This window comes from Anopheles moucheti, chromosome 3 (assembly GCF_943734755.1).
Source record: "Anopheles moucheti chromosome 3, idAnoMoucSN_F20_07, whole genome shotgun sequence".
NCBI lineage: Eukaryota > Metazoa > Arthropoda > Insecta > Diptera > Culicidae > Anopheles > Anopheles moucheti.
The window spans coordinates 49,598,248-49,617,282 of record NC_069141.1 but is presented as its reverse complement, the minus strand read 5'-3'; the positions used below and the strand labels follow the sequence as shown (position 1 = coordinate 49,617,282).

Sequence of the window (19,035 nt, the reverse complement as noted above, 5' to 3'; positions counted from 1 at the left end):
AAGAAATTAGATAGATAGGAAAAAACTGGGAAAGAAACTAAACTACCAACGGCAATTTTAAAACACAAAAAAATGAAAGAGAAATAGACTGACAGGTCTAATCTACAGAGACAGTAAATCTCTGATTATGAGTCAACCTGGCATCATAGGAGGTAAACACTGTCGACAGAAGAAGAAAAAGAACATTTTGTTACTTAAACTGTACAACGTTTATGTTATCGAAAACATTTGATCACACTTATTTACGCGTTGACGACTCCAAAACAGGCTATCATAATCACTCTGAGAACTGGAAATGAATTTTAATGCCTATTTCTAATCGCTTTGGCGATGTTCTCTCATTATTCCACCGGCGTAATGCTACCCACGGCTGACAATTTTACACGACACAAAACGAAATACTAATCACATAAACATCCATCCTTTGTCTTGTCTCACTGGAGCGGAGTTTCATCAGCCGCCGGAACGCATAGGTTTACGGCACGTCCCCGAAGGCGAAACGCACCCCCGCCATTTATGTTATTTAAATTCAATAAAAACACTTTGCTAATTTAACGGCAAGACGGTTAGGCATCACACGGCATACCTGGGGGGAGAAAGAAGCAGCAAAACATCAGGGACAATTAGCAACAGGGGCATGGGGCACACCCAACCCTGACACAGCTACGACAGATGGGGCATGGGGCCTACGGTCTCGCCGAGATTCATATCGCAGAGCGTTCACGCGGTGGAAATGAGCAAACGTAAGAACAATAATTTCAGCGTAGGAAAAATAAACAAGCGAATGTATTGTGGGAAGGAATGGGGGTTTGAATGTCTTGTATGTGCCACTTCTTGATTCAGCTAGTTATGAGCCATAAACTCCACACAAGCATGCGCGCTCGAAAAGAATCAATTTTGATAAAAAAAATATCAAAAAAAGAAAAAAAATATGTTTAATAGCAAGACGGTGCGAAGCGAATCCATTTGTTGGTGTGATGGAGAATTCTTTCATTGTGTTATTTATAACAATTAGACATCAGTGATTTAAATACCTAAATTTAGTGTTTTTTTTTGCAAAATATTGCCTCGAATACAGAACCAAACCAAACTGTACAAAGCCAATATTCTGGCTAAAAATCGATCAAATGCCATCCAATCGGGCGCTTCCAATTGATCCCGTGTTGTAGTGTCAGCCTTTGTTCGGTGCACAACAGATGAAACGGATTATAAAAGACAATTGTCCTGCCGCTCGCGTATTCGTTGCAGTTTTTGCTGTTGCAGCATCGCGGCCGCGACTTACTGACAGCGAAAAGGGATAAAGCCCATTGTCATTGGCGAACGACGGAAACACCATAACAACCCCGGGTAGCATCGATGGAAAAAGAAAAGCGCACGGAGCATAGATGAAGCTGGCGAAAAACGGGACTCATCCGTACCAGCATGATGCTGTCTGTCTCGTCTGACTGTGCGATTCCTTCCCGGGAGTCTGAATTCCTTCCTTCCATTCTCCGCCACAAAGCCACTTTTTCAACAGCACATTGAGACTTGACGTCCCTTTGAGTGGCTCTCCTTCTAAGCGGGAAACACATCAAAGACCAATGTTTTTGTTTGTTCTCGGTCGCGCTGGGTCGCAAAAGGGGTCACGCTACGGCCAACGGGATGCCCTCCAAGCGAGCGCGAATATGTTGCTTGGGCGAGCGAGTTTCAAGCGACAAAACGACCATGAAACGGAGGAAAGGAAACAAAAGGCACCAAAGTGTAACAAATAAAAAAACTAAAACAGGTCATCGTATTATGAATGCACAGCGCATAAATGGACCGTAATGGTAAGCTGTGGAGTCGACATTACTTGGAGGGTGATTGTAGCCCGAACCGGAGAAGAGACAACAAAAAACCGGCCCGTTTGTCCTCCCGGGAAAGCTTCATTAATTTTCATTTGTTTAATGAAGGAAAGTAGCTGCAATCCGTTCTATCACAGCGGGAATGGTTTTGGTTTGATGTTTCGCTCCACTGCAGCGAGCTTCAATTCTTCGATATCACCTCCACTGTTGTGGTGCCCATTTTAAAAGCATAATAAAAACGAACCCAGCATCGCACGGCTTCGAGAAGCAAAGGAGACTAAAACAAAAAAAAAAGCACAAGAGGGAAAACGCTTCACTCGCTCGGTATAAAAGGATTACCCGGTAAGCCGCTGTTCGCATTTATTTCATTTTCTTGATGGGGTATTAGCGAAACGCTGCTGCTCTAGTGATCAATGCAGCGAATGCGTTCGTCTGCGAAAGTTTGTGCGAGATTATTGACCGAGCGAGCAGAAAAGTTCATCAGTGGAGGTTTCTTAAAGTCCCACATCCAGAGAAAAGCTCAATATGAGAGCGTAAGCTTGTTTAGTGACGCAAATAGATACTTTTTCGGCGATGGCAAATGAAATAAAAGGAAAAAAAGTTGTGGAAAATGAAGTTGTGGAATAAAGTTCATCTCAATCCATTGCTTATTGTTTTGACGTTTTTTTCGAAGGGTTTCATTAAATAGTGTAACTAAAAACTAAAACTATGGAAGTAAAATTTTCTTCTAGCGTAAAAATCGTTTTTAGCAATGCGATCAAATCTCATACAAACAACACCTGCGCATCTCTCCCACGTACTCTCTGTTCGAGCCATTAACATTAAACGTCTTAACGTGGCGGACCCTTTTCCAATCTTTTTCGATTATCAACCCCCAAACACAAATTAACATTTCTTCATTAGGACGCAAAAATAACCGCACCGCTTCGGGGATGAAATGAAAAGATTTTAGCGTGGTGACCGTCGACAGCAGCCCGCACCAAGCCTCATCAGCCATCAGCGGTGTTTGGAAAGGATGTTTCCACTAACCACAACATTTTGACAAAAGCCGACCAACCGTACCCTACCGGAATTATGGCGGCTGTATGTATGGAACGGCAAACGCTAAGTGGGCGGAAAATGTTCGGTTTTCTGTTGCAAAATTGCATAATTTATTATTGGGATATAATGCAAACAATCACCAAAGTATTGAACAAAGTCAAAGCACCGACTCGGGACTGATCGGCCGCGTGGAAGTTGTGACGGTTGGAGGGCAAAAATGGAAATTGCGGACGCAAAATGTTTCATCCCCCCCGAAAAGCCTATAATTTGCCTTTTCCTTCTACGGAGGGATGTTTTCCACCGTTTTTCTTCCACCATCCATCCATCCGGTTACCGATGCGGCGCAGCGTGGTGACGGTAAGCCGGAGGGCATGTTCGGTCATGCTGTGCACAACTTCAAAGTCATGGGGTACGGAAAACCGTTTCCTGTACGCTTTTTTTTCACCACCCCCCTCGTAGCTCACACCAGGGGTGAGACTTTGTACAGGAAGTACCGTGCAGCGTCGAAGATTCGGCCTGAGCAGTAAATACGGTAAAACCCAGCGAAACATTTCCGCTTGAAAGCGGCACTAGGTACGCCGCACTACATAAGCAGGCTTTAACCTCCTGGCTTTCCTTTTCTCGGCCCATTTTATCTCCTTCTGCTTCGGTAATGCTTTCTAGGCGTAAGAAATATTGACGTAAAACCAAGATTGGATCGATTCGGATTGGTGCACATTATTCGGTTTTATTTTAGCTTTTCGATTTCACTTCCCATCCCACAGTTTCTAGTGTTTTGGTTCGTTTGCTGCCGTATGAAACATCATCGGGCGGTAGCATCGTCGCTTAAAAGTAAAACAAAAGGAAAGTAAAGACGGATGCGAAATAAAACCGACCGCCCCTTCAATAAATGTTGCGCCACAAAAAACCTCAAAACGAATCGAACCCATGAATGAACATGGACGGCAGCATGGTGAAGATGGCGCTTTAGAAGTTTGTGGTGTGTAAAAGCGGGCCAATTTGAGTTTCATCTTTCGTGCGAAACAATTACTGCCGGGTTAGCCGCCGGTTTGGTCCGGTTTGATGAAACCCAGGCATGGCGTACTGTTGGAGTGTAAAGATTCGATTTTCCATACAATTAGTACGTGAAGATATTGGTCGTTTCGTTGTGTGTTATTACTATTCCAAATGGCTGGGTATTGAATAATGTTCGTTCAAACGTTTTCAAAAAAAAAAACTACAATAAAATTTCCCATTAAGTGGCCTTATTATCGTGATCTCTTTCAAAACTGTCTGATTCCCTATTTAAAATAGGCGCCTGGAGAGTTAATAACATTTTAAAGTATTTTATCCATAAATAAAATTTGAATGATCAACTGACGATGTTTGAAGGACTGCAATTCTAATCCCGAGGTATCCCGTAATTCTTTGACAGTTTCCCATCAATTTTTGAATCCGTCCCGAGGTTTTTTGACGGTTTCCCAGATATTTTTGAATCCGCCCCACATTCTTTTGACTGCGTCCCATAAATTTTTGAATTCGTTCCGAGGTTTTTTCGGGTTCCGAGGTTAACCAAGCAGCTCATCCGCAGCGGTCGATTTTCTTTAAACTTTTTTCACCTCAAAGATGAAATACAGAGGACAACGGTTTCCATTTTTCCCTTTTGTGTGGTTCAATACAATGGCAGGATACTGTGGTTAAGCGAAAGAAAATTCATTTCGGTTTCACTATTTAGGAAACCGTCAAAAAACCTCAGAACGAATTCAAAAATATATGCAAAACCGTCAAAAAACCTCGAGATGAATTCAAAAATATATGGGGAACTGTCAAAAAACCTCGAGACGAATTCAAAAATGTGTGGGATGCAGTCAAAAAATCTCGGTACGGATTCAAAAATATCTGGGACGCAATCAAAAAACCTTGGGAAAATGTTAAAAAATTGTGGGATACCCTGTTATCAACAGCGAGTTCCTTATCGGAGCATCGTCAAGGAGTGGTTTTAAGAAACAAACGAGTGTATTATCTCTGTGCAGCTTGAAGTTTGCACCCTCAGACATCATTGGAAGGACACCTAACAACGGAACAATGCTCGACTGGAGAAAAGGTACATATAGGAACGGTTCACCTCTACAAATTTAGTGCGATTTGTCTCAGAGTGCGTGAACTACATGGACCAAGGCATGCAAGTGGATTGTATCTACACTGACCTGAAGGCTGCCTTCGATAGCATATCGCACGATATACTATTGCGAAAACTAGAAAGGCTAGGCTTCTAGTCACAATCAATCCTAGCATGGCTTAGCTCGTACCTTCGCAACCGGACATACAGTGTTAGATTTGGAAACGAGGTATGGTTTGCCCATTTGTAGGCTCATCAGGTGTTCCTCAGGGCAGTAACCTGGGACCTTTGCTGTTTGTATTATACATCAACGACGTATGCTCTCTTCTGCCTACTAGTTCGTACTTACTGTATGCTGACGACGTAACATTATTCATACCTATATCTACGTTCGACGATTGTTATAAGTTACAAAGTGCTGTTAGTCTGTTTAATGATTGGTGCGTTCTCAACTGTTTGTTGGAGCTCTTTGTTGCCATCCTACAACGTGCGATGTCAACTATTAGGCCTGGCAACACTGAAGCTTCGGCGGCATAAACATCAGGCTACATTTATAGTAGGACTACTTTTAGGAAATATTGACGATCCTTATTTGCTGGGTGCACTTCATCTGACAACACCGAGACTATCCGTACGGCACCAGCAAATATTACACGTTCCCGCACACAATACGGCGAAAACGCGCCGCTCAAGGCCATGATTCGCCGCTGTAACGATCGCTACGATGAATTCGATTTTAATGTCTCGATTAATGTCTTCGTTTAAAGAAATGTTACGCGTTACGTACAAAGTCTCACATGAATGTTAAATATAAGTCACACATGCAATGCCTCGTTAAGCCGTCTTCTGCTCACGAACAATAATAATAATAAAAATAATAATATTAAAAATAATAATAATAGTAATAATAATAATAATAATAATAATAATAATAATAATAATAATAATAATAATAATAATAATAATAATAATAATAATAATAATAATAATAATAATAATAATAATAATAATAATAATAATAATAATAATAATAATAATAATAATAATAATAATAATAATAATAATAATAATAATATAGGGACGAGGGAAGTAAGTTATTGAAATTGACTGACAATTGATAAAACTAAACAATTTAATACCTTTACTAATAACCGTTTTGCATTTGATAATAACAACTCAGCTGTTGAAATTCTATCCTGCACAACAAACAATTTGTTTGTCATAGACTATCATCAACACAACACAACATCATCCTGGCATGCGATCTATTTCAATATTGGCATAATTTACCAACACAAAACGATGTCATAAATATTGAAACAAAAATTGAGTTAATCATTCTACCGATCATTTCCATCATTCACATCGCACGCTCTGCCCCTGTAATGTGCTCTTAACGGCATTAGTGCGTTAAATTTCACCTCGAACAAGAGTGTCGTCCATCGGTGTCGTGGTGCCGCTGAGCGCCCGGGTGCGTAGGGAAATCATTTCCGAATTATGCATAATTCAGCAGGCCTCCGAACGCTGAGACCGACCTCCCAAAAACCACACACACACACACAATACATTCTGCAACCGACACAGTCGCCTCGGCACTGCATCCAATTATGCAAATAACACTCACCGGAGACATTATGCTGAAAGGGATCAACCCAACCTTATCGTCACTTTCGGCTTCTCACGGGAAACCATCAAACACTCAATATTTTCTACACGCTCTCAAACACTCAAACACCAACTGCTGCCTCTGCCGGGCGATGTTCCTCTTCATCTTCAGCTGCATCACGCGGAACTGTAAATGACAGTGGTGGGCGACAGCGAAGGAAACAGCACACAAGTCAACCTTAGCGGGGACGAATCGAACCCGGCATGAGATGGCATCTTTTTCTTGGTCAGAGACGTTGAAAGGCGGAATCTAATGGGTAGATACGTACAACACCTAAACCAGTGAGGGCGAAACGACCCGGCCCGGGATGATTAATCATGCCCACGCAAACCGAACCACCCGTCATCCGGAAATGGGGACGGCTATTTGCAAACACTGTCCCCACAGAACTGTGGCGGGTGTCTTTGGGTGTCAAAAAACGACCACACTGCACGACCAGCAGCAGAAGGCAACAGCCAGAAAGGGAAATTAGCTATACATCAGGGAGGGTTCACGATTTCCCACGATCCACCCCATGCGGTGCCAGAAGCTACTCGGTTTCGGGCCGTACCCGAACGTGTTCCACATCCTCCTGGGAATGTTACGGTTTTTGTTACAGTTTCATTCTTTCGCTTTTTATTGAAGAAAGCCAGCGAAAAAATCCATCACACCTTCTCGGCTATCAGGTACAGATAACGAACAAAGCATGGGGAGGAAAAACGAAATAATTTGATAAGCAAAAAGAGCACCGAGTCATTGGCTTCTGCATTGCTTACACGCACTTCTATGTAAGGATAAGCTTGCCGGCATTTCAGGTCGTCCTTGAAAGTTTGCCCCCCCGCACCAGCCAAGGGAGTTTTGTGTTTGACAAAAGTGAGAATGATGAGCGCAAAAAAAAGTCACCATACTGCCTAGCAAAGCTGCGAAAAAATTGAAAAAAAAGCGACACGACAGCTTCACACAACCCGGTGAAGGAAGGACACTTTTCGTGCATGTTTAAACTTCCACGAGAGAGCAGAATGTGTCAGAAACAGTTTTCGTGAAGAGAAGGACAACTTTGCTCGCAATGAGCAGACAACGGTTAAGTTACGCACGCAAAATCGAGACGGACATTGATTCTCTTTTCCCCACACCGCATCAAGCTGCTCGAGTCCTAATGAGGCGAGTTTCGGTCTGCCGGCTAAACCCCAACCCCCTTCGTGGTCCGGGACGCTGCACAAATTATTCCACGTATTCCAAACCAACGCCACCCCACACTCCATGCAGTAATTCAAGGCGTTTCTCGCACACTTTTCTACACTCACGCCAGTGAAACCCCTAGAATCCCTCTAGCTGGCAAAACCGAAACTGTACCGAATGGAAAAGAAAACCTTCTCCATCAACATACCACAGCCGGTAGGCACGTACAGCGTGGCCAGTGGCGTCGGGCGGGAAGCGTCTGGGAACGGAATTTTCCATGCCCGGTGAGTCATTTCTTTCGCCCATGTTACCCCACCGCAATACGATACCCAAAACCCCAACTCGCTGGTGGGTTGTATTTTCGCTTCCATTCCAATCGAACTTCTGGACTTGGGTGCGCCGAGCCGATGTTTTCGGTGTGTCTAATTTCCAAATCCTATTAACTTCATTTTGTTTTGGTGTTACATTCACCCTGTTCCAACGTTCGCCCGTAAATCCCCAGCTAACCCAGCTGCCAGCGAACAGAAACGGGATGTGAATGGTGTATGCTGTGCCCCGTTTCGCTTTCCATTTCCCACGGACAATGTGTGCATTCCGCCGGTTCTAACAAAAGGGCTCTAGGAGTCGGGTTATAGCCTCCAGTGCGACGTATTTCCTGCCGTTCGGTAGATGAAAACGCAAGCAACGGGCAACACAAAACAAAAACCTTCAGATCGACCCACACAATGACAAAACGATGAAGGATAAACAAGGACCGAGGTTTTGGGGTGAACCTGTATCATTTGTACCTGTTTAACAGAGCCGGGCGCTGGTGTCGTTTCCGGTTCCGTTCATTTTGACAATGATGGACAATGATTGTCTTTCTATCTGGAGCTCTCTTTTATCTTTCCCACTGACGGTTTTGTTTTCTGTTGTCGCACGAAGGAGACATGATGAACAGTGACGTAGTAAAATGTGTTCTGCTTAATGTTGAATGTTGAAACAAGTGAAGCAAAACGATCGCATAGAATTTAACATTACTCAATAAAACCGGCAAATTGTTTTGAACTGAATTGATTGAAAGATATGGATAAAGATAACAACGTTGTACGGATCTTTGTTTATGTTTTGAACCATAAAAAGCACCTCACAATCTTCTGTCTAATCAAACAATGATGAATTTCGGTTTTGTTGTCAAATCGGCCTACACGCTGCGAATTTCCACACGATGCTCAATAGTTCACACTATCGTTCCTCCGACAACATATACATCCTGCCACCGTACAGTTTCGCATCGCATTCATTGGATCGTCGATCGTCCAACATTTTGCGCACACAAATCGTCCACGCAAAATATAGCCCTACTACAAAGGAGAAAATGAAACGATTCGTAACGCTGTACGCTAGTGTTTCGCTTCCGTAACACACCGGTTTGGGATCCATTTTGATTGTGCCCCAGTGTCTATGGCTGTGCTGGCTGTTTCAATCAACATAAAACACTGAACGACCGATTTTTAAAGGATTTGTTCAGATACGAAAAAGATCCGAGTCGAGAGAAAAGATTCCATCGCGACGTTGTTTGTATGCCGCTTGTTGGTAGCAAATGCTTAGGCATGGCATGCTTGATTTTTCATTATGGGCTCGTAAAAGAAGGACTATTGGATTGTTTTTATTCAGTATTTCGATGTTATTCTCGATTTAAAAAAAATCATATTTCACTTCGTTACATGTCTCATATTATAAAATGGAAAAGTATCATTTTGTGCTAAAGGATAGCTTTTCGAAAAAGGTTTCATTAAAAAAAAACAATACAAACTACCAGGCGTCTCCATCACACCTGGATCAAATTTCGGCTACTACCTTCCTTATGGAACCAAAATCGCGTTGGCGTCGCCTTTCTTTAAGAAGAGTAACCAGGCGTCTCCATCACCATGTGCCTGATGTTTTATAAAATCTATATATAAATCAATCCCAACATCTCAAGTATCAAAGTAAACCGCACGAAACGGATTATTTTAACACACATATACATACACAACGTACACGTGCCTACTGTGATCCGAGAAAACCAAAACTGTCGGCGCGAGCAAAAAAAAAAACAATTCCACGAAGAGATCTTTACGGTAAGCACCAGGCAAAAAAAAAGATTAACAACTTTCTGCTCATGCAAAAACTTGCCGCGAACGGTTCCTTCACACTCACTTGCCACGTTAGAACGGTGTGCGTGCGTGCGTACAGTTTTTCTAGTACGCCCACATCATCCTTGCCGAGCGGTGTAATGTCAAGCATGAAGATAAAACACGTGAAGACGATCGCGGCAGCTACCAAACTTCTCGAGGTTTCATTCTTACATCCACATCAAATACGTCAAATTTGAAACGATTACTCAACAAACAGCAGCATTTCATTCATCCGTAGGCCCTCACATAATCCTACCTACCGGGAGCACCGTACCATGTTTTTCCGTAGGATTTTATTGTTACCTACACTGCGCTACACCGTGCACAGAAAACACAAATTACGCGCTCCCCATTTTCCGGAGGTTCCGGTTTTCCGGGACTTGCGGGTAGATATTCACGAGTACGCCAAGGTGTAACGCAATGGTGACGGTACTATCCAAACATGGATAATTAGTTTTTTCATTCCTTTTTTTTATCTCCGCATCGTATCCGCTAAACCTCCATTTTGGTGAAACGGTGAAAGATCTCGAACCATCTCCTGTAGCAGCACCAGTCGTCGCATGTTTTCCACGAGACCTTCCGTAATCATGTGCCATGTGCCCTCGTCGCGGATGTTCCTGCATTGCTTCAGCTTTCATCAAGCACTCCCGCATCATGGAAAGCGCGTTTAAGTAATCGCTTCTGGCATCAATTTTCTACGGGAGCCTTTTCTTTTTTTTGGGGGCGGGAAAAACTTTTCCCTCCCAACAACGGAGTGCTGATGAATACGCGAGAAATTTTTGTCATGTCGCTCAAGAATTTCAATTACGCCCGAAGCTGCAGCACCACGAGGAGTGCAGTAAGCGACCGTGGTTCCTTCATCACGGGAAGGTAATGGAAAAGCTATCAAATACGATTGTAATATAACTTTACTTCAAACCAACCCATTTTCCTAAATGGAGTTAGTCTAACTACAACAACTTGGAACTCCAGCTCGAGTGTTCCGAATATTTTAAGACACCTACCAATACCTTCAAAAGGCAAACCAATAATTCTGTTCTACTCGACCTTTAATTTATGCCATCTTACTTTTGCTCCAGGTTTTAATTTGCGTTCCTTCTTCTAAACACCGAAATCCAAAATGGCAGCACACCACCAACGCATCGAACGATGGCACTAGTAGGCCAATGTTCCATAGCAACCATTAGTGCTCGGAGAGCGAGCGAGAGAGAGCGAGAGCACTGCGTCAGTGCTGGATAAAGCGCACGTTTTGCAAAAGATAATTACGAAGAATAATTGATTTACTTCGTCATCGCATAATTTATGCATGAGGATGAGGGATTAAATTAATTAGACGCAACGCCTAGCTACGAGGTCATCAAGAGAAGCGAAACTCCGACGGCTGCTGAAGCTGCTGCGAAGCTTCACGCATGTGGGTGTGTGTGGTTGTGAAAGTGTATACGTAAATATGCATGCATGCGAGCGTTAAAGAAAATATCAATTCTACTTCAAAGATCGGGAACGGGAGCGAACAGCAGCGACGCTAAACGCCAATAAACCGCAACATATTGCTTGACTCTTCAATACGCACCCAACAGCAACTTGAAGTGGCTTTTGTGTGCAGACCAAGCCTTCCATTCGTACCATCACCAGCTGACCCGGTTCCGGTGGCGGCACCAATTATCTTTCGTGGTGAGAGCACGGTGCGCCGTTTTCGGGACACTCCATGAAGGTGAGAGTAGCTGTGCAAAACCACAGCGACCACTTCGCCTGTGTGGGGCGGATCATAGACGGAGCAGCGGAGCACTCGGGCACAATCACTATCGGAAGTTTCGTGTACCCCGGGAGCTCAGAAACCGAACCAGCAATCAACGGGTACGCACGGGCCAGTGCGGTGAGACATGTGTAAATTTCAATAATGAATACTGTCACGTACCGAAACAGGATGCTCATACTCCTGCAGCAGGCGGGCGATAGAGGGAGGACAATGACGTGTATCTACACTGCACTGGCAACACACAGTGGGTCCAGGTGAACGTGCCCCAGGTATCACGACAACCAAGCGTAAAAGGCATCATTTCGTAAGATCCAACGACTGTTTGCTGCGTGAAGAGAGTTGAGTAAGTGACTTGCTTGCGTGCCGGTAGTGGTAGTGAAGATGCTCACTTTATGGGTAGAAACAATTACTGCGCCTCTTGTCACCAATTACATGCTACAACGACACCGCGTGCGGAAAGAAAGGTTGTCGCCATGGCATCATAGCGAACAATGCAAAGGATGTCGATGCGTTTAGAGTAATCGACGGGTGAAGTTTGCTGACAGCTTAGCATTCTACCAGCTTTCTCTGTTTCCAATAGAATTTCTCTGGAATTTTCCAGCATTCAAAAAATAGAGAGTTATCTGACCTCCCATTTTAATAACAATTTTCTAGGTAATAACCGATGAGGATTTATATTTTAAGATAAGCTCTATTAGAATAAAAATAAAGTGGCAATCTTATTTTTAATAAACATTTACGTCCTTTGATTCCAAGCTTCAATCATATTAATTGACAATTCGTTTTTTTTCACACCGCCAAGCTAATGAAACATTTCAACCTAAAGCGGAAACTTTTCCAATCATGATTTGCACAAAATAATGGCATAAAACATCAGTTGCTTTTTTTTGCAGTCAATTGCCCTTTCACACCTTGCATTGCCATTTTTGTTTTTTTTTTCGAATGTACAAAACCGCACTCAAAAGCTCATGCCATAATTCCACAATCCACAATCCAATTTTGTAGCAAATTATCCAATTTAGGATTAATTTTCACTCTCTTTAATATATGGAGCAGTTCCACCGTGGACGCGTTGATTGCCAATAACAGCGGGCGAAAGTGTTTGTGTGTTCGGTGTTTTACTCGACCGTACCGTACCGTTTTCGTTAGCCCACTTTTTTCCGGGAAGGTGGAATATGGAAACCTTCGGCGCAAACGGTATGGTTTAACTTTTATAATTCCTATACTTTCTTCCCACCGAACCATTCGTCATTCCTTAATGGGTGGAAAATAACATTTCCCTGTACCCTGCTGTGGTTGGTTATTGTACTCACATTGTTGGTTTTCTTTCCTTTCCTTTTTTGTTCCATTTGCGGATGATGAAGCTAATAAAAACTTGCTCACGCTGAACCCTGCCAACAACACCCAGCTCATGCCAGCAGATTTTGTGCTGAACGAACTGAAACGTATCGAGCAATGGCAAGAATTAGTGTGGTTTTAAAATGCTTATTGAAAACACTATAGCTCAATACCACAACAAATAATACGACTAAAAACATTCAGATGCAATGAAAGGATTAGTTCCCAGGAGGATTTTTCCAACTGAGCTTAAAAGTTCCATTTACAATAAAATATCATAAGCCTCTATCAAAAACATGAAAACTCTTTGATTAAGGCAAATTCCACATACGTATAAGAATAGATAACACCCAGCGGCGGATCAAACGGTAGGCGGAGTAGGCGGTCGCCCCAAACAATTGGTGCCGGTTGTGCGATTTTTGGAAAATTAACAACAGAGTTAATTTATAGCACAAAATTTAATTAAAAAGGTAAAAAATTGAACAAAACCATCTTCCTTGGTTGTATAAAACATTTGTTTCTATGTGATAAATTAAATTCAGGGAAGAATATCGACTTTGTGACTTTAACCTATAAACGAAATTGCACCACGATTTCCGAATGTATAGTACCAGGAGAGCATCCACGGAAGAGGTAAATCCTAGTACAGCAATTTTGCTCGAAAACCGCCGTAAGGTATGCATTGTTTAAACACTAACTTTCCATACAATCCAGCTGTTTACAGATTTCCGATACCAGGAGAACATGCTTTCAAGAGGTTACATCTGCAGCTTGGGACAAATCTGCCCATTGCTATTGATATTGCATACTATCAAACACGTGAGAGCGATCGCCAGTGCAAGTGAGATGGATGAAGTGGATGGATGGATGGGAAGTATAACTCATCTCTCGCTCAACCTTTTCATCGACTGGTACGAAATTCCATACAAAACCAGCTGTTTTCAGATTTCCGATACCAGGAGAGCATGTTTTTCAAGAGGTGACATGTAGCTAAAGCTGTAGATGTATGAAACGGAAAGCATCATTCATCTCGCTCAAACTTTCCATCGACTGGTACGAAATTACGCCACGCCACGCCAAATTATTTACGTAGAAAAAGTGCAGTAAGTAAAAGCTCAACACAGAAATCAACCGTTTTTTTTATGGGTTCATCGCTTAATACATCAACATGAGCGTAACAGGTTTTTAAGAAATTTTTCTCTGATTGCAACCGAAAAAATAAACCGATTGAAAACTGTACCTTGGGCGAAAAATCGTAGAAGGCGTTGGACTAATCAGGAATCGTAAATGTACGTAAATCGTAGAAAATGTGATCCAAGTAGTGGCGGGATGGTTCTCCTTAGCGCATACAAACGTTTATATATATAACTCTGAGATGTACGCAAGGGAGCTTTCTTTCCGAAACAACACTTTGCTGGTGTTGTTAAATCATGTTTGAAGTACACCTTCCTAACACCGATAATGTCGTAGCAAAATGATAGGCCCCCTCTAAAAATTCCGCCCTGGGCCTCCAAGAGGATTGATCCTCTACTGATAACACCGCACCGCACAGAATGGACAACTATCACAATGTAAAATGGAAAAAACGGGTTCCCCTAATGTGCCGACGTGACAGTAACTTCACCAAGACAAATACAAGATACTAAACATAAAGCAATAAGGAAGAAATCTTTGCTAGACAAAAAGTATCCCATTACTGAACATTACTTCGCTAGCAAAACGTTCGTAATGTGATCCTGAACCGTGGGTGCACCGTGTTTAGTTTTTATTTCACGTTGTGTTCTGCCAATAAACAATCCGGACTGCATGTAACGGGTAGCACAATCCACAGATCTACAGTCAAAGCATATCGAGAACATTTCGATGCCCATTGTCGTCATTTGAAGTGCACAGTATCTTGTGACAGTCTTGTAAAACTATGACCCTCACTGGCATTCGTCCGGCTTGGAGTTGAATTTCGAGTAACTATGGCGAATACTTATCCGCTACGCAGAACTCATGCTATGCCCTAGATTCATTTACACACGAAAACATACAAATGTTTGAAGCTAGGAAAGTATTTATAACCAACACAACACTGTTACTAATAGTGTACTTTTAAGTAATAAAGATACACAATAAAAGTAACTAATAAAAAAAATATATTAATTAACGGAAATGTGGTGCAGGAAACAGCGGTAACAGGTGGTTTGTATTTAATTTAATTTAATAAATAAATTTCTATTAAATCTACCGATTCCTAAACCTTCGCTTATTTTAAATAAAGACCTATTCACCGGCACTGAAAAGAATATTCCACTTTAATAAAATAAGTTTATTTTTCAAAGTTGAAAAAAGTGCAGCACACATTGAAAACACCATCCAAGAAAAAACGCTTGGCCAAGGCAAAAATAACTTTAGCACACGGAACTGGCCACAAACACGCGCAGCACACGACCGCATTAATTATTCATCGCAGCTTTTCTTTTATTCAACTTTTCGTCGGTTTTTCGATTGCGATGTTTAATTTTCTCACTTTTCCCAACACCCTTTTTACCGGGCAATGTTTTTTTTTGTTCGCGCTTTTCATCATCTGTAGTTTGCAGTGCGCTTTACTTTGCTCCTCATTAATTCCTTCGTGTTCAATTAATTGCATAAATTGGAACCACCGGAATCAATCCCACTACTTACAAAATACCGCCGATGCATATTGAACGGTGTGGTAAAAAGCGAAAAGCCTTCCAAATGTAGCTGTATTGTGTTCATTTACTTCCATAATCTGTATAAAACGGCAAGATGCCATATAAAGTATTGAGAAAACGGATACAAAATCCCTATGTGCTGCACCTAATTGAATTAAATGACTTGTACTTTTGTAGATCGAAATCCAAGCGCCACAAACACCGCCACAGATACGCCAACATTCGAAATGGGCCCTATTTTATCGGCCCGTCCTCTCTATCCCTTCCACCAACGCCATCTTTCACATTCGGCTTGATTGAAATAGGCTCAAGGTAATCAAATTTACGGCACCAAAGTTTTCTGACGACCAATCGTTCGGTGCGGACACGGACGAACCAGATACGCAGGTGAGTTGGTCCGTTGGCCGTAGGCCAGAACAATGATGCTGGAAATAAAATAAATACAGATTTTTCCAAATCCGGTACCGCAACATTCCATCGGCAAACAATAGCCGCTGCCCTGCCGAGCGTGCCGTGTGCCTATCAAAATGAAATTAAAATCATCGCCAGTACAGCAGAGCGGGCAAGCGGGCTCACTGGCGTACTCTCATAAATATTGGCCCCTCGATTAATATTCAATATACTTCTTGGCACCGAGTCAGCACCCAACAGCTGCCAGACCGGGAGACATACAATTGCCAACATCTTGCCAATCGGGCAAAACGCACACCGAAGGGTTCTAACGTGACACTGAAGAAACTTCTGCAACCTTTGGTGTACGAAACGAGTTTCTTCGACCCTTCGATTTTAGAAAGCCAGCACAAGTGCAATCGTTCCGCTGTGGCTGGATTGCTTGTACCTCCCTGTGCCAAGGGATCGGCAAGGCATCGCGTTGCAACGAGTGCTGTGTTGGATGTTGTGCCATGCCGTAGAGATGCTCCGTTCGTGTCGACATGGGATTTCAGTATGTCTGATACAGAAGCCAGCTGAGAACGAAGCGTACACTATGGTCCCCATAAAGGATGGTGAACGATATCGAACCAACCATGCAGTGGCACACTTTTCTTACCATTATTTATGGGGTCGAGGATTATGGAGCATACTGTATGATTAAAATATTGAATCTAATTTTTATTGCTTTCCTCACAAGAGAGAGCAGAACTACGTAAAGCACTAAGAATAAATTTGAAATTTTCAATACAAAATTATTGCAACATTTAAAGGAATTGAATTAATTTTAACAAATTTTAACAAATTTTTTAGTTAAGAAAGTACAGGCAGTCCCCGAGATACGCTATTATAGCGGACCGCTATAATCCGGGAAAAATCCACGTAGCTCGAATTTCCACGTAAATCGAATCCTGGTACAATTTCGTTTATACTTTAAAGTCAGAGAGTCGACTTCCTTTTCTGGACATATTTTTTTCACCGAATCAGGCGATTTTAAGAAAGCATACAATAAATAAGTTAGAAAGAAATGTTTTATGTGACAAAAAAAGGTAATTTCGACCAATTTTCACCTGTTTGCTTAGATTTTGTGCTATAAACTAGCTCATCTGTCAAATTTCCAATATCTGCGTATCTCCGAATCCGCGTATAAGAGGAACCGCGTATCTCGAGGACTGCCTGTATGTGAGTTAGTGTAGGAAAAAAGTTTAGCGATTTCCCTCTATGAAATTCTTTTTTTAGTACGAACGATGCTACGATACGATACGATACACATTAAACGTCAAACTGATTCTCCACTCACTTTTGACGCTCGTATTCTTACATTTTTAATTTAACGTAAGATTTAATTTCTTTTCCAGAAAGATTTATAAAACGGCATAAAAAGTCGTTTGGCAGAAATATTTACGACATATTTCTGAAAAGATACATCCTCCAAATCGACTCTAATGTTGAGTGTTTGTTCCTAGAGCGACTGATAGCGTCCTCGAACTTCACATAATAGAAGTGTTGTGAAATCACAAAAGCGTTTAAAAACCACAATAACTTGATTGAGCGATTTAAATAAATGTGTAAGATCTCCGGGAATCCACTGGCACTGGCACTGGAAAACAGAACTTCCTGAGGTTGTATAATCAGAAATAAGCTAAAGTTTGTAAAACCATCAAACTGACTCACATTTGCGCAATCTGTTTCTCATTTATTCAACAATCAGTTTGGATTTTGTAAATAAAGGGAAAATAGTGAATTGGTTTCTTGCTATAAAATACTTACTTTATTCCACAAAACTACTAAATCCTTCTTGTCGCTATAAAAAGCACCAACTCATACACCAGCGTATACTTTTTCATAAGAAATATTCAATTTTTTTTTGCACCACAATTACCACAGTTCGCACCTCGCCGATAACCTTATTAATAAATCTGTCAACATGAGTAAACCGGCACAAAATCAAAGCAATCACGTATTCGCTTACCTTGAAATGCGGCTTCGACCGAGATGTCCGCCTCCGTGCACTTAGCAGCGCACACGATGGCGATCAATAAAAACCCAAACAGCCACATCGTTAACTGAATTGGATTTTCTCTTCAAAAGCACTGCTATAATCTGCTACCAGCGTACACGCACATTAATTATTAACAAATTTTCTATTCCCCGATCTCACTTTTGCTCACGTTTCTATGGAAACGAACATGCACACACCCATACACACAAACGCTTTCGCACAGCAATACACACAGTAAGTGCGAAAGGTGGCACTTTTCTCTCGGGCACTAACACTTCTATTCACGATTCACTACACTTTTTTAGCACTATTTTATTTTCTTCTCTTTCACATTTTTTTGTGCATTTGAGCTAACAAGTTTTTTTGTTATTTGAAACACTTTCACAGTCTAAACACCATTCCACTCCTGTTCACTGATTACTAGCACTTTGCATTCACTTACACTCTTATGGGACGATAATGAAAAAAATCCCGCCACGCAACTATGTCTGTTGTAGATCAGTGTACTAAAACAAAGAAATTCACCATAAAGTAGAATGATTGTAAAAAATTACACTAACTCTCATAAGAAAATCGTGATAAGCAACAGATAATTAATGAAAACCGGCTTAGACGGTTTATTAGCGTAATTCCGTCCTATCTAAGTCCTCATTGCCCCTCCCTCGGTTGGGGATGGTTGTTTACGGTTGACGTTATTGTGATGGCTTGTTATTGCCTATTTGTCGTGAAGGATTATTCGAGTCGTGCACCGCCATTGCTTGACGGTGTGTGTGAAGCTACTACCATAAGCAACGGTTTTTCCTCCACTCAGCCTTGCGTGCTTATGGAAGTGTGAAAGAGAGCGATGCAGAGACGGAAAAATTAAGGCACAATTTTTAAGAGCT

General features: G+C 41.8%; 1 protein-coding gene across 1 annotated transcript in view; it reads right to left on the bottom strand.

Moving 5' to 3' along the window:
* LOC128300810 (uncharacterized) overlaps window positions 1–18,517 on the bottom strand; it is a 135,779-nt gene extending 117,262 nt beyond the window's left edge. The window contains exon 1 of the mRNA XM_053037008.1: window positions 18,122–18,517. Coding sequence (XP_052892968.1) covers window positions 18,122–18,209 — 88 coding nt within the window. The 5' untranslated portion in view covers window positions 18,210–18,517. The remainder of the gene's footprint in view (window positions 1–18,121) is intronic.
* Window positions 18,518–19,035: the final 518 nt, after the last annotated feature.